We start from the raw sequence: 16,997 nt of genomic DNA on the forward strand, positions 1-16,997 counted from the left end.
CCTGGCAAAGACCCTGCATTTTAAGTTTTCTTCACAAACTCTCCCTCTGCCCAAGCCTTTAGTGTGGAATTGCAGGAGTTTATAGCAATATGTGAAAGAAGCTGACACTCAAGACCAGTGGCTGTATTTCTTTCCAAGTCTGCTGTCAGAGAGGGGGGTTCTTGCACAGCTGCAGCTGGGAAGGTGGCTGCAGAGCCATTGGATGCTCACCTGAGAGCTTTTACACACCTCTGCCTCGTTGCTGGGCTGATGGACTGCTGGCAACATCAGAACTTGCTTCTGGCCTTGCTTTTCCCTCCCTCCCGCTGTGCCACTGTGTGGTTTGTGTGGTTTTAAGCCTTGTTTTCAGGGATTCATTTCAAGCAGTTACTGGATATTGCACACAGGGGACAGGACCAGCTCAGCCTGTAGCAGAAACCTGCCTCTTCAGTTTGTGGGTTGCCATGGGCTGATCCTGAGCTCCTCGAGTCTCTGGGAAGGGGTGGGTAGGACTGCTCTGCCCATGCTTGAGGGGTCTGTCCCTCTCATTCCCAGCTTACCTAAATCTATTTGTTTCACCATTATTTTTTTCCCAAGACTGCTCCTCACTCTGCCTTCCCCATCCCCTCCAAAAGAGCTGGTCTGGTTCCAAAAATGGGAGTGCTCAGAAAGTCAAAAGCTTATTAATAGCACTCTGCCTCTTTTTAATCTATTCAAAAAGCTGTACAGTGAGCAAAGCTGTTGTGACATGATTTTTCTTTTTTAACATCTCACCCTTTGACTGTCAGTATATTTAGGGGAAAATGAAACTAATCATCAGTGAAGGCTGTAATGCTACTGCTTTACAGCTGGTGGGGAGCTCGACAGACAATTTTGTAAGAGAGGAAATAAAGAGAAAGAGAGAGTGGGGTGTGTGTGTAAGTGTATACATGTATCTTACATCAGAGGTTTCACAGAACATGCTAAGAAGAGAATATTCATTTGCAAAATATTATCAGTAAGATAGGGAAAATATTTATATATTAGAAAATGAAGGAAAAAAGGCCATTTTTTTTAAACTTTGTCCTGTGTGTCCCTTTCCACGCAGAGGTATCACCCCCCAGTGTGGAACTGCCTGGTCTGGCAGATTTTACTGAGGATGCAAAGCACAACATTTGGGTGTGGATGGACCCCACTGTCCTCCAGGTAAGAGCCACCCCTGCTATCATTTTAGCTTAAGCCCAAACTGATCTTTTACTACTGCTGGAGCAACATTTCAGCCACAGACACTCTTCAGTATCAGCACAGAAGCAAAGCCTGTATCCCCTGGCAGGGAGGTCATGGAAACCAGTCCCAAGATTCTCGTTGGAAATGGCAGGACAGAATCATGGAAAAGCTAAATATAAATCAGTGCAGCTTATCAGGACATGACAGGTGGGATGTAATGATCCACTACGGGTATTTTAATGTATTAAACCAAAGTACCAATTCACAGCATTAAGCCCAGTACGAACTGTTCCAGGAGAGAATAGCAAAGTACAGGTCTTAAAACACCAGGTGAGGCATGGAAAGAATTCCCAAAGGTGGATATCCTGAAACCAGGGGAGTCTAAAGAGCAAGGACTAAGGCAGGAAAGTGGTAATGGGGGGACCAGTTTCGGGCACAGCAGCTCCTTGGAGCTGTTGGGATGTGGCTCAGTGGGGATCCAGTCCCTTGAGCCCTCCCTCACTCCCCCAAAACTGAGATCCCCAGTTAAGTATTTTCAGTCTTTTTTTTTTTCTGAGGCAGAGCATATTCTGCTACTAAAAAGGTGAGTGGCAGAAGCAAATTTATGGGTGATTTTTGAGATGTTTAGGAACTGCATATGCTTACAGGGAGAACCTATTTAATAACAGGGTCAGTTATGTCAACCCACCTCATGCAACTTTTTGAAGAGTAAGCATCTAAAAGTGAGGAAGAAATTCAACCTCGCTGATATTTACGGGAAGAAGAGTAACAAAATAACTTTAAGAGGAAAAAATCCACTGGCCAAAAGGTGTGAGAACCATTAGAATTGATGGTTGCTTTTTGACCGTGACCAACACTTCTAAGGGCAGGTGATCACACCAGAGTGTGTCTATATAAACATAAATACTGTATATATATATATATATATATATATATATATATATATGTATATATGCACACACATATATTTTATATATCTATAAATACATATATTAGGTATACACATGCATTTGTAAATAGAAGGGAGGCGTGTGTGTAATACCAAACAAAGTTTTCAAGACGTCTCCAATTGAAAACTAGGAGGGATATTAAAAAAAAAAAAAAATCTGCAATCATCAACCCTTTCTGACAACTAAAATCTCATTTGCAGCTCACACACCTTCAAGCTTTGGGTTTGGTTTGCTCTCCTCCCAGTCCTCAGTGCCACACACGGCACCCGATGTCTGGAACCCTTCAGCGTGGAAGATCAAACACTTCAAAGAGTCTCAGAGTGGTTTTGGAAAGGGAAAAACCCGTTTGTTTGCAGAGTCAGGTAAGGAAAGACACTGGAAGTGGTGTGTGGTACCCACAGTAAAAATAAAGTAATGAATGCAGGCAGTGGAACAGAAATTCCAGGCAGGTTCTGACCTTTGATGTCACAACTCACCAATGGTGTATGGACAGATAGGTTATAAATGTATTACCTGATGAGATGATAATTGCACAAATGTCTGAAAATAGGTCATGCTTTCATGTGGTACTTTTAATGTTCCCCATACACATCACAAAAGGGGATGAAATAACATTTTAAGCTCTGTAATTAGCGCTGCAATAATGTTAGTTGTTTAAATTGCTTAATAATATAATAGAGGAGCTCTAATTTAGTAATAGAGACACAAACCCAGGTATTTCTAAATGAGGATGGCTTTCCACCAATTGTATTTAAAACAATTTTGCCTTCATTTGTTGTGTAGATAATGGCCACTGTAGAGTGTGGCTGTGTTAATGGAATTGCCCCGGATACCATCAGAAGAGACAGAAAAACATGAAAATTTGCAAACTTGGGAGGAAATAAAAATGAAAGCTTCCCTCTCTGCCCTTGCTAGTTCCTTAAAAATCAATCTTAATATAATTTGTAAAGTTCTGATTTTGGTACAGTTATTCTATCCAGTTTGATTTAATTTCTGCTTCTAAAATAGAGGTTTCTGGAGACCTTACATTAACTTCACAGATTACAGCTGACATTGAACACAGGTATAAGTTATAAAGCAAACACAAGGGACCATCCATTTCAATGTGTGATTAAATGCTGAGTCAAGGTAGTGTGGTATTTTTGATCCCCAAAGTTTAATAAAATTCAGGACTGACAATGAGGAATCGCAGACAAATTAAAATTTATTGAGACAGACAAAAATGCAACTATTTCAGACTACAGTTAAGCATTTACAGTTAACCAAAGGTAGCAAAATGCTCACATTCCATTAAACTCCTTATGGAAAAAGCATTCAGAATTTACTATGCAGTTCTACTTACTATGATAGTTCTACATCCATCTACAGTAGGGACATCGAACTGAAACACGGAATATTTGGATCTCTCCTTACAGATCTACACATTGAACAGTAACAGACATCAACAGCATTGAGAAAAGTATAAAAAGACCAAAACCCACCTACTGTAGAAAGGGCTTTTTGATGTATAGTAACTGTACAAAGCAGTCTGTGGATGAAAGGAACCCGAATGACACACAGGAGGGACCGCAGGAAAAGCCAACAAATGTGGGAAGCTAAGCTTGAGAGATCTGCTGGTCTGGATCAAGTAGTGACCTTAGATCTGTGTCAGTTGCTGCTTGAGGGGAAAAAAGGCTACAAAACTTCTAATATCAAAATATTCCCATGCCAGAAATGTACACTGAGACTAACAGACTAGGCTGGAGAGGCAAAGAGAAGCATTCACTAACAAACAGTGTTGTTTTAAATATAAACTTTACATTTTCGATATAAACTGTAGAATAAATATTAAATAAACACTTTGAATGGTTTAAAATAATAGCACAGAATAGCTTAAGAAAAAAAAAGGCAAAGAAAAGGAAAAGGATTCTTTGTGTTCACAGCAAAGGCCAGTAATGACCCCAAAAAATCCAACTGTGCTGAAATCTGAACTCAACATTTTGGTTTAACCACAGTAGTTAAAAGAAACACAGAGCAACACCTAACAGTATCTCATAGTCTCTAATATGGAAAGAAAATGAGATTAAGAAATTGGTTTGTGTCTCTAAAAGAATGGGAGAACTCTGATTCCATTTTTCACAATGAGAAAATGTTTGAAAGATCGATGACTTGATTCAGATGGGAAGTCCTGCTTTGCAAAAAAAAAAAAAAAAAGAAAAAAGAAAAAGAAAAGAGAAAAAAAAGGCATTAAATTAAGTTGGAAGCAAATTAAATCCCTTACAAAGCATGAAGAATGGAAGGGGCTCGATCTGGAAGAGCACTGGTTCTTGGTAGAGTCGCTGGTTTCTTTTAAAGAAATAGAAGATTTTTCTCACTGCATCTTCCCAAACTGGACACACACACATACATATGCACACACATACATGTGCATAAATGTATATACACAGACACACAGAGATATACATATGTATATATAGAGGCTGCAGATCCCCCACCACTGGAGGATGCCAGTGGATCTCAAAAGGGCTTTGCTAAACACCTTTGCAATAACTGGGAACTTGCTCTCAAAGCAATCCATGGTCTGAGCTGCCCTTCCAAGCACAACAGCCTGTCCTGCCGAGGCTGGAACATCTGGGATTGGACACCACTCCCTTGTAGCTGTACCCAGCTGGAGACAGTAATTGGTTTATAGTTAAAGGTATAAACCCTGCCAGCTCTGACTTGGAAGTGTTGCGTGTGAAAGATCACAGGTAGGAGACTATCAGTGGTTCTGAAAAATGGGTGGTGGGGCCATGTCTGCTCATGGAAGCTGAAAGGTGGCCATATTAACTTTTAAAGACTTATTTAACAACTTTAGTTTAGCCATCTTGCACGTTTATATGTGATACAAAGGGCTGCAGCCTTGGCCTCTGGTACTGCCTGCAAGGACTTGGTTTGACCCTGCTGGGCAGGAGAAGGGATTTGCTCTGTGACCTTGATGTAAGGCATAGTCCAGGATCAGCTGTTGCAAAGGGGCACCAGGACTGCCCAAAACCCCCACAGTTTGTGTGGAAAATGAGGCCAGGCAGGAGGATGAGCATAACCCTGCTGATTGTGGAGCTCAGGTTTGTGTCAGGGTGAAGTGGCAGCTCTGTGCCTCAGGCAGGTCCTGCACAGCACAGCAGAGCCAGACCTAAGCAGTGAGGGGTTAAGTAAGAAAATAGCAAAAGAAAATGAAACAGGACATTTGGGAAGAAACCTTCTGACAATGTTCAATTGCTTCTCACAAAAATCATACTGTTTAGGGAAACAGAAATGCTGGTTTATCTGTTCCTCTTGCAAGTCAGCAGGATTTCCTATGAAAGGCAAGTAGAAAAGTGTATATATGTGTGTGTATGTGCTGTGCAGTTCGTGGACAATGATTTTTAAATATATTATCCTACAGCTACAGAAAAGCCAAAGGGATTTGAGGCAGGGCAGATTGCAGGCCTTCTGCAAATGACTGTGATGGCAGATTTTTGGGAGGATGCAGGGGCGTGAAACAACAGATTCCTCCTTGTTTTACACATCCTTCTGCATTAATAATGATTATGCACGTTTTTATTTTGTTCTCAGGCCATTGATCTAGATAAATGGGAAATGAGAGAGGGGAAAACAACTGAGCCCCTGCAGCACATAGTGCCTGAAAGGAGTTCCTCTTTTGATCATGACTGAAAGCAGAGGTCCTACCCAGAGCCCTGCCAGGTGGGCACTGACTTTGGGAGGGCTGAGGACCAAAGGCCTTGGGCCAATGTACCTAAAAAACTGACTTCTGCCAACCAGCATGGTATTTTCCTGCTTCCAAGTGACTATGTAACCAACCATGTCTCCATCTCTATGTTCACCGTTAACTCAGAATTAAAAAGAAACAACAACTACCTAATTAGTTTTTGGTGTAATAAGCACACTTTTCATTCTGCAAAATAATTCACTGGCAAACCACAGGCACTGCTAAAATACTTACACCTGCATTCTAATGCAAGCGTGGGGTTAAGGTCCCTCTTACTGCTTCTGAAAACAGCAAAAATAATAAAAGGTCACCACAGCATCAGAGAACTGCCGTGGGAAAGGGCACTGCAAAAAATTTCATGTCAATATGCTGTGATACAAGACCTTTTAATACACGGGAGATGTCGAGGGAATCACAGATTGGATTTTAACACTATTCTTTTTTAGGAGTGTGTATTACAAGCGTGCAGTGCAAAGGGGTTATGCTTTTGAAATATGAGCCCCCTAAAGTTGCTTTTTTAAACAGGCCAAATAAATATTAACTCCTTAAATTAAAGAAACGACAGCTTATTACTTCTGATGGCTAGTGTGCCTGACAGTGTTACAACTTTGGGATGAGGGGTTGCTAAATGAGGAACAGGCAGCTCCACATGAGCTGCAAGCAGAGGCTGCCTGTGTGACACTGGGGAAACTCTGAGTGCAAATGAGTTCAGGCAGAAGCTGAGGGGCAGCTGTGGAGGTGCTCATGATGCTACAAACAAACAAAACTCTCCTTAAGCACTCTGAAAGGCAGGTGGACTCTGTTCCCTGCCTGTAGGGCTTGGTCCATGATAGCTGCAGGTTCTCAGCATCTCTTTAACATCCAGACCACGTTTCTTTGTCAAATAAACAGTGTCAGTGATCTGTGCTCAGGGGGGGAGCTTTGCCTTCAGCGTGAGCTGGACTAAGCCTGTTGGACTCAGAGTATGTAAGAAAGAGAAAATCCTGCCAGGGGGTTTCTCTCTGGATGAAACCCTTGGTACCAGGCAGCCACTGTCTGAAGAGACTTTACTGGAACATCACAAATATGGACTAGAAAATGAGGCACCTACTTTTCCTTCTTCATGAAAGAAAAAGCTGTTTCTGATACGATCCAGGTGACAATTTATGACACAAATTCTCTCACATGAGAAGGGCTTCTAAGCCTTGTATTGGTTTGTTGAGCCCCTTCTGGGATTCTCCTTTCACAGGATGTATTTCGTAAGTGGTGCAAGTGAGGATTAAGACACAAAATGGTTTTGAAACAAAACTCATTGCCCCTGTGAATAGAACAAAAATCCCCCAAACCAACCGAACAAAAGCTGTATTCCAAACAGTCCTTGCTGGGGAAAAAACTAAAAAAAATTGTCATCCAAATTAAATAGACTATACAAAAATTAAACTCAGTAGAGAGGGAATATTTGTGCCAGGTACTCTCAGATACAATTGCAGAGATATGATGTGACTTGCAATATTGTGCAAAATGTGAGTCCTCATCATGGTGGGCACTACCATATATAACCAATCTCATCATCCTTGTCATCATCTTCATCTTCATCATCTTCATTAGCTGCTCTTACATGAATCTTCAGTTTCCCTTCTTTGTCTTTTTTTGTCGCTTCAGGTTCCTCATCCAAATCATCCAACAACACAACAGATCCACCACTGCCGAAATCCCCTGAGGTTTCTTGCTCTTCCTCTGAAACAGGAGAGCAGGAAAGGTCATTCCCTCCCAGGACACCAAATCCCTCGTTCACCACTACCCTTGTCATGCAAGCCAGCGTCATTTGCAATGTTACTTTTTAAATTAATTGGTTCAGCTCTTCATGCTACACCCTTTAAATTTCAATTTTCATTCTGAACTGGGATAAATATGTGTCAATTCACTCTGAAAAATTTACTTGCATAAGCAACCTCTCTGCCTCCTCCTTCTCCTGAAAACATGACTGGAGACTTCCAGCTCATGTGCATGCAGGCCAGGAAATCATTACTCTTTTGTAAATACTTCAATTCCACCATGGCTCTGTAAACCAGGCTAAAAATATTCCACAAATTGATTTTATTTGAGTGCATAAACCTCACTCTGCAAATGAAGCTGTTGAATGTAACATCTGTGATGTGATTCTGGGCATCTTGGACCTTCTGGGTCTCTGTTCCTTCTCAAAAGAGAAAGCTGCACTCAACCACCACTGAAGCCCTCTGAAGGAATGCAGGTGAAATCTTGCATGTTTAGGTACAACAGCTAACTGGGGATTTCACTTATCTACATAATATTGTCCTGTCAGCAATTTTTTTGGATGTAGTTGCTGATGTACACAATTTTACACATTTAGGCTTTCCTTTGCCTGGAAAGCCATTATTCATGGAGTCCCAGTAAATGTGAATTCCAGAGCACACAGAACAATATATTTAATAACCACGCAGAGCAAGCCCAGACCCTGAATTTTAATATCAATGACTACATTTTCCAGGCTGGCAGCAAAAATATCTGAACAGTGGTTATTATTGCCTGCTAACTTCTGCTGTGCCCCTGCAGTCCAGAGGACCAATAAGGGCCCCATTTGTAGTGTGGATGGGAAAAAACAGAAGCAGTTTAAACTCTGGTGCTCATGTTTCACTTTTGTTATCCCACCTGGTCCTACAGCAATGGCAGGGCTTACAACAGTGGTAATTCCTGTGTTGTCTGAGGAAAGCACATCATTACTCACCACAGCTGACTGTCCCTTGCTTCCTGGAGCCAGCTATCTCATTCCCATACTTATCAACACACCAGCACTGCCCTGTGCTGCCGTGGCACTGAGTGGCTTTGTAATAACCTTCTTCATTGCACCGGGGGATGAAAGTACCTGAATAAAATATAAGGTGTGCTCAGTAAGGCAAGTCCCTGCTGGAACAAACAGCTATAGAGAGTATCATGAACTTATCACTTATTTACAGGGAGATCTTTGCAATGTTGACAAGAAAATACATGTGATTATCCGCTGCCTAAAAGGGGGAAGAAATTACATGTGGTTAACTCTTCTCAGACACCCCGGTCACGGCACAGGGTGTAAATGTTTGTGCACGTACAGCACACGGAGGGGGGTGGCAACACAGCACTAGAGACGGGTTCAGTCTGTCCCTGAATGATTAATATTCCCACAGAGCCTTTTCAGATTTAACTCCTGGTTTTAAACTTTTCTTCCCAACTGGATTATTACCCCAACTTCATTAATTCTGCATTTCCCTTCCATTTGCACTCCTTCAGTGTTTATCATATAAGTCCTTCCACAACACTGTAATTATCCCTGGAAGGTATCTGCCATCTGCTTGCTATTCATACTAATCTCAGGCACATCCTCTGACTTACTGAGAGTTCCCATGTATAAAAGGAGAAAAAATACATGAGCTTTACAGAGAGGGACAACAGGATTTGAGTCAGTAAGTCTTTGGATTTGAAGCCCAAGATTTGTTTCACAATAAAACCAATATAGTTCAGCCTTGTATGGTTTGTTCTGGCTTCTGCAGGCAGGAAAACTCTCAGGAGAAACCTGTGTTATTGTTCCCACCATTTTTGGCAGATACAGCAAATGTACTTCAATATGAAGAGCCCTCTTGTCCTTCAAGATGAATTAGCTTTATTCCCACGGGAGGTCACCACATTCATTTTTCCCTTCTTTGTCAATTGCTTCAATTTGAAACATGGCATAAACACACCCTTGCCCCCAAATTTCTTGTTGCAAGTGATTTTTGAGAAAGGATTTTTCTTCTTTGTCAGAGATACCAGTGATTTAGTGGTGATGCAGTAAGTTTTTTAACTACTTCCAAGGGTACAGCATCTATTCAGTCAGTTCAGGTGTTAGAGGAGCCACTTCCACTACATTTCTCAGAGAAAAAAATGAATGAGGAGATGCTGCCCAAATGTCATGAGATTTCCTATGTAAAAGACACAAAAGTGGAGATCAGTCAGTCTCATACACACAGAGTGTGTATATGAAGTGAATCTTGGAATTTCCAGACTCATTGCTCTGTAATGTTTGAGTGCTGCTAATGTGGGTCTGGAAGGTGAGAACAGAAACCTTTGAACACCTGCAGAAATCTCTGCATATCAGATCAGTTTTGGAGAGCACTTCACATCCATTAGTGAGAGTATTTTAAATAACTTCAGAGCATGATCTTATAGAAGGTTTACTTATAGGTACCACAATTAAGTTCATGTACAAATGAAAGCACACTAAAGGCTATCAAAGACTCATTTTCACTATTTATAAGAGAATAGTTCTAACAATCAGATACATGTATTTGCCTTTGCAGGTTTTTGTAAGATAACGCTCAGTGTTCAAACCTTTATTTCAATATTGATTAGGAAAGGTATTTTTTTCATCCTTATGCTCATGTCCCCTCTCCCATAAGCATTCCAGGTGTTTATCAGACTGTACACAACCTTGGGAAAAGTGCTGTGCCCATGTCACTAGAGCTCCCCTGTTATATCTGATGAACATCTGGCTCCAGGGAAGGATCAGAGGGGGAACCTCAGTGGCATTCTGGGGTGAGCAGAGAACAGCCTCTGCATTTCAAACTGTCTCACGCTTTCTCTTTTCCTCGGGCAACACAACCTTTCCCTTCCCCGAAACAGCCCTCCTTGCATAGTTTCAGTGTTTCTTGTAAGGTATGAAAATGTTCCACGCTGCCTATAAAAGCTGCAGATTCAAAAATAAATTATGGCCCAGGCTCAGTGCCAGCATAACTGTGTGTGGAATAGATTCACACTTTGGGTCACAGCGAGGAGTAGAAGGTACTTTTCCTTCTGCGTGGGAAGTTGGTGCCAACTCGTATGTAACACCAGAGCTTTAAATATTTAGCTGTGCATACCAATGTCACAGTATTTGCCAACCATCACAGGGGAGATACAGCCTGTCCTCTCCAACCTGTCGGGTGCAGGTGATAATTTGGAGAGGACAGAGAGCCACTGGGAGCAAGTGATGATTCGTCCTGTAAACTGGGCACAAATCACCCCGTGTTCACTGGAAATAAGCTCTGCTATCCTGGAGCAGGGCACCCAGACAGCCCATTTTCTGGGAATATTTCACCCTGTAATCTGGTTTGGCGTCAGAGAACATCTGCAGACTCTGGAAGGAGAAAGGAGTTTTCCTCTCCAGAGGTTCTTACACAGGCAGTGCTTCCACACCAGCGTGGGGAGGGCTGGTGGACCAGCTGAACTAAGTACTCCCCACCAAACTCCTCAGGCTGGTGAATCCTCCCTCCCCATCTCTCTTTGTCCTGTAAAGTATTTAATTATATTCCATACAAACTCAAACAGCACTATTGCATCTGTAGCCTCTTTATGGACCCAGAAATATATATTTTTTTTTTTTTGCATCATTTCCTTATCTATATAATACTCCCCTCCCTCAGAGAACATGGAGAGAATAATTATATGCTAAAGATAGTGAAGCACACAGGTAAAAGCCTGACAGAAATAAGTGCTACCCAGCACACAGCTCCTTGTATTAGCTCTTATATTTGCTGGATCCACAGGGCTAATACAGGAGAAAATAGTGACAGGAGCAGAAATTTATTACTTTAGTGATGTGGGAGAAGCATTATCAGGCTGCACAGTTGTATGCTCTAAAAGTACAGTCTCTGCAGTTAATTGTACTCTAGATAAATCGGGTAGGAAAAGATGAATAGTGCTGTTTACTTTTTAATTCAGTCTCCTGGGATGCTAGACTCTATTTGAAAGCCTCCAAATTCAACACATCTAATGGCAATGGCTTTGAAGTTCTTTGTTGCAAGTGTCATGTGTTTTGAAAAATATATAGAGAGAACACAATATCAAAAGTCATCATTTTTATCAATGGATACAAGTTAACAGAAACCTTCTCCGTGCTCCTGCCCAGACTGTAAGTGCTGTGCTCTCTGTGTCAGGGTCAGAGGAGGAAAGAGAATAATTAAAGATTAGTTTCTCTGAAAATATTCATCTCTCTTTTCCATCTTTACTGCTGCTACATTTGGTTTCCATTTGCATGATTTTCCAGTCTGTGAAAAGACAATGTTTTCTGCTGTATAAATAGCTCTGATATCAGATTAAAAGCTCCCAGACAGGTGTCATTATGCAGGCAGACTTTCAAGGTAGGTGAAGCAAAGAGTTCCTCTCTATATTATAATTTTCTAGCTTGTGGAACAACCTGTGCCTGACACCTTGATTTGTTGAGCTTAGCCACTTTCATCCTTCTTTTTCTTTTTTTTTTTATTTAATACAGTTGACTAGAAGTTATTTGTGCTGAGGGACCATTCTTACTGCTTTTACTTTGTCATTTTGCTCCTGCCATTGTGATCAGATCCCAGTGACATGTGCTACAACTACCTGCATGTTCCACTACCTGCAACACGGGCATCATTCTTCCCACACACCACAACAAACCACTTATGTTTCAACTCAGATGACATTTACTGCACACAGTAAATAACAGCAAAGCATAAAATAAATATGGGATAGTCAAAGCTATCTATTAAGAACTGGGCTTCTTGTTCTTTTAGGTGGCTTTGGAAATCATGACACCCATGAGACACAGAACACCATGACTTCCTCTGACACAACATCCACTTGAACACAAATGCAAAATATTTACTGAGTGGAGCACACAGACCCTGAGTTATCAATCCTCTCAGCTACAAACAGCAGGAGCTGCAACTCTGAAACATCTTAATTTTTTAAACTTGCTAGGAAAGGATGATGGATCTAAACCACAGCCCCTGTAGCCTTTGAGAATGTTTATTCTTCATTTAAACCAATGAATCCAGGTTGGGGTTGCTCATAAGGTACCTGAACCTTGAGTCCAAATGGCAGTGGCACCTGGGAATGGCAGGATTTGGAAAAGATGAGCTTTGCAGCAGCTCTGTTTGCAGGGTATCTGGAAACATCAGGCTGGACTCTGAGAGCCACCTGAGCAGCAGAGCTGATGAGCACGTTCTGTGCTGCAGCTGGGGATGCTCTGAGAACCTGACACATATCCTTGAGGAAGGGCCTGACAGCCTAGTCTGAGGTCAGCCAGGCTCCTCAGGGTGAAATGCAGGGCTTGCTGTAAACGTGATCTGTCCTGTACACCTCAGGGATTTGGCTCTGTGCACACAAACACACAGAGGTTTCAATAAGATACCAGCACATAAACATCAGCCTGCCCACCTCTGGGTGATTTTAGGGTAGGGAATTAGTCACCTTAAATTTACTTGGTTCAACAACCTGATTTTTCAGCAATTAAATGGGAGAATGCCAGATGGGGATTTATTTAACCTAATTTCAGGTATCCATCAGAGCAGTGTAAGTTATGAATCGAGTCAGGCTTGCAATAGTCACTAGAGAGAGGGACAGGCACAATCCCATCTTACAGCACAGAGCATCCAGCACAGGGCTGCCTACAATGAGATGACATGAATTCCTGTTTTCATTTACACAGAATCTACTGAAATATTTTAGAGAGTAATTAGGCAAAACTGAACCCCAAGGAGTGCCTGCACTGCACCACGACTGGAAGGAGACAAGAACCCATTGGATGTGCACCTTCAGTCACCCTTCAAAAATGGGAGGCTTGAGTGTCCAGCAGCCTCTGTGCTTACCCTGCCCTGTGAGGTGATGAAGGCAGCATTAAGCTCTGTGCAGACAGGGCTTTGCATTTCTGGAGAGCTGTAAATTAGTTCTGACCCCGTTGCCACGCTGACACCTGTTCTGTGTGTTGCTATCTCATTATTTGTTTAATTTCATAGTGTCAGGCCTACACTCAGTGCTGCATATTCCCGACTCAAAACATTAGTCTCTAATTGAAAAACCATTACTGCATATAAAGTTACAATAATCACAGAAGCTTTAATTAGTTGAGTAAATGAATAGCAAGTAATCGAACTTACCCAACAGACTCTTCCCTCTACTTAGCTTTTGAATTCTATTCATTTCATTCTGGCAAGGAAGACCTAAAATATAACGTATAAGAATCAGTTTCCAGATGGTACAGGACAGACTCTGTAATGACTGGCTTCACTGCTGACATGAAATGTAGACTGCTGTACACCTGGGAATGAGAGCAGCCCATATGCTGGTACTGTACCACAAAACAGATTTATGTCATTAGCTCCACTAATTAAAAAAAAAAAATAAAACCAACACACTGTAGTTGAGAGCAGTGTTTGGGGGCCATTTTAATTGTTAAACCATTCTACCTCTCTTTTCACCAAACTGACATCATGCCAGCTCTCTGATTGATGACTTGCTAATTGACTAATTTCTCCATTAATAAAAGGGCAAGTTCTTGAGCTCTCTATCAGCCACAGAGCTTATTTCTAGATTGTGTGCACTGGCACTTACTGCTTTGTTTTCATGGTGAAGGGATGTTCATACAGTTCATCTGTGACATTAAACATGGCCCCTCAATGCCCTTTCACACCAGTGATGGGGAAAAGAGCTTTTTCCCACACCTGCCTGGCAGTGACCAGTCTCTGTGAAACACAGGGAGACCCAAACACCTCCTCTCTGTGCTGTACACTGCACAACTCACCTCCTGGCTTCTGGAAGCAGTAGCACCACTCGTTGTTGGAAAGCTTTCCGTCCTTGAAGGAGTCGCAGGAGTTGAAGAGCGGTTTGACACAGGGCTCGTACTTGTCCAGGTAAATGGCACTGATCTCCGAGGGATCCAGCAGCAGGTCATAGTTCATGTCAAGCTTGTTGAACATCCAGCCTAAGGAATCCTTACAGATTGGCAGTATGCTGGTGTCAAACCCTGTAAGAAGACAGGCAGACATTCTCCTGCTGAACCCCAGCACATCCCCGGCACAGGAGCCCCTGCTGAGGTGAAGCCTTGCTGATTTTGTTTGGCTGGACTCTGGACATTAGACTGACTTGCCCAAAGCAGAACAAAATTCTAAGACTGATCTGTATAAAGCTTAAAACCCAAGCACAGCTACAAACTAGAGCACTACTCACACTCTGTAGGAACTGTGGGGTGGGGAGGGCTGAGATTCAGAGCTGATTTCTGTAATTCAAAGTTATTTCTACTCACAAAATTCTTGCTTATTTTTTTTTCCATCCTCAGTCCAACTGGGCTGGCTTGGGTCCAGGAAACTGAAATGTTATGAGAAGAGGCTGCATCCACCACATTTTCATACTAGTCTGAGTTTGAATGCAATTTAAATCCTGTTTCCCATACTCGTTTCTAGTTGCCTGATCAAATTCTTTCCTGCTGTGCTCTCACCTTCTACCTCTCATCCTTCCTTTCCACTCTTCAAAGCCCTGTCTGTGTGGCAGACAACAAAATGCTTTGATCTGGACTGTGAGCTGCCTGGGGGAGGCAGGGGGAGAGAAGGGGCGAAGTGTCTCTGTTTCTTCCACCTCTCTGAGGAAGGGCTCTGCTTCAGCTGGGAGCTCCACAGGGCTGCCTGTGCTCTCCCACCCTGTACCAGCCCCACTCCTTCCTCCAGCCTCCAGGATTCTGCAGCAATACAGGAGTCTGCTCCTCCAGTGCTTTGGAAACCATCATCATAATTCATTTTAATAGCCCAGATTCTTCAAAGGCTGCAGCAGCAGCAGTGGTCATCACAGAGAGCCCAAATTGTGCACACAGATACCCACAGTGTCCATGAGACACATATTCCAGTGTTCTGCAGGCTCCACAAAAACAGTGGCAATGCCTCTTTCACAAACAAGACAGGGCATCCATTATAAATCTACACTGTCGTGATATTTTTTTCAATGCTTGGAACTAAATTCCAAGTTATCTACAAGTATATTTATAACACAGAGATAACAAATCTGACAATATTGGTTTGAACCAGGAACATGAATACATTGGCTGGAGATGTGCAGGGACAGAGGGTTCCTGACCCCCCCGGGCACCTCATGCTCCCACTGCCCCAGCTGTGAGTGATAACCTGCCTGTGCTCTGCTCAGTCTTTGGGCCACGTGGAGAAATAAGCCTGATGAGCTTTTTCCTTTGGCTGCACCTTTCACTGAAGGAGGTCAAGCTTAGCTTTATGTGCTGTGTGTGTCCCTTTCAGGGCATTGCTTTGTTAAAGTGAAGCCTGAGCTGTTGCTGGAATCACGCTGTCAGTTTGTCCAAGCTCTGCAGCCTACCTGCTATTTTAAGCATTAATCCAAAGGAGAGCAGGGCTTTTTGCTGGAAGCTGTGCTTTTTTTTTCCAGTGCAACTGTGGCTGAAGGTTGTCAGTGCCACAGAGGGACAATCAGAAGGGTTAACTAATGGGAAGGTTTGTGTCATTCATAATACATGTTTCTCTGAGGGAGGAAGAAGGTAACGCCATTTCCTCGGGGCTCGAGGCAGCTCAGGCAGGGAAGAGAGAAATCATGCTGAACATTTCATCACATTTTTGTGCTGTTATCTCCTATAGCATTATCTAATCACATTTGAGCACAGTGAAAAAGAAAAAGGCTGTGTGAATAGATGTAGGGGGAAGCCTGCTTGCCTTGCTGAAGCAATTAGGAATATTGACTTCAATTATTTTAGTCATCTGAAGAAGGCAAGGAGGATTTGATCACTGTGCAATCTCTCGTTGAGTGAAAGGATTTAAGATTCCTTGACTTTGCCTTTATAAAGCAAGAGAAGCAGGACATGCAGTCCTGCCTCGTGTGGGTGTATGCTGTGCCAAATTTCCCACCATGGGGCAGGTTAAAACTAGTCACACAGGCAGGGGTGGGTCATTCAGCTGCAGGGTGGAGTACAGGTGGGATCAGTACACGCTTCAGCCATCCCAGTTTTAACAGTTTTCAGGGGAAAAAGAGCTGGGCTCTGTTGTCTGCTCTTTTTCTGCACAGATACCCTCCCTGGTAATGGCCTTTGCACCCTGTTGTGGCACTTGCTGCTGCAAAGAGGAGTAACTACAAGGTCTGTTGTATAATCAGTGGTGTGTGTGTTGCTCAGCCCTGGTGGCTCTCTAAAGGTCATCTCTTAACTGCCAAGGAACAACACAGGGAGGAGGAGATCTTGCCATGAACTTGCTCCTGACAGTGTCTGGTGATTATTTCTGAGTCTTGTTTTCCTCCCTGCTGGGAAGTCTCTACCTCTGTGTCCAACAGGGATACAACCCCAGCACTGACCTGTCTGAGCACATCACGAGACAGTGACTGCTGGGAGT

At 42.7% G+C, this 16,997-nt stretch overlaps 1 protein-coding gene across 1 annotated transcript in view; it reads right to left on the reverse strand.

Annotated features, from left to right (window-relative positions):
• Positions 1 to 3,318: 3,318 nt before the first annotated feature.
• Positions 3,319 to 16,997, reverse strand: part of SPOCK1 (SPARC (osteonectin), cwcv and kazal like domains proteoglycan 1) — a 229,447-nt gene continuing 215,768 nt past the window's right edge. The window contains exons 8-11 of the mRNA XM_027682817.1: positions 14,408 to 14,629; positions 13,764 to 13,826; positions 8,588 to 8,725; positions 3,319 to 7,578 (exon numbers count right to left, since the gene is read on the reverse strand). Of these exons, the coding sequence (XP_027538618.1) occupies positions 7,388 to 7,578; positions 8,588 to 8,725; positions 13,764 to 13,826; positions 14,408 to 14,629 (614 nt within the window). The 3' untranslated portion in view covers positions 3,319 to 7,387. The remainder of the gene's footprint in view (positions 7,579 to 8,587; positions 8,726 to 13,763; positions 13,827 to 14,407; positions 14,630 to 16,997) is intronic.

Source organism: Neopelma chrysocephalum, unplaced genomic scaffold (assembly GCF_003984885.1).
Source record: "Neopelma chrysocephalum unplaced genomic scaffold, ASM398488v2 Primary Assembly neopelma1_63, whole genome shotgun sequence".
Taxonomy (NCBI): Eukaryota; Metazoa; Chordata; class Aves; order Passeriformes; family Pipridae; genus Neopelma; species Neopelma chrysocephalum.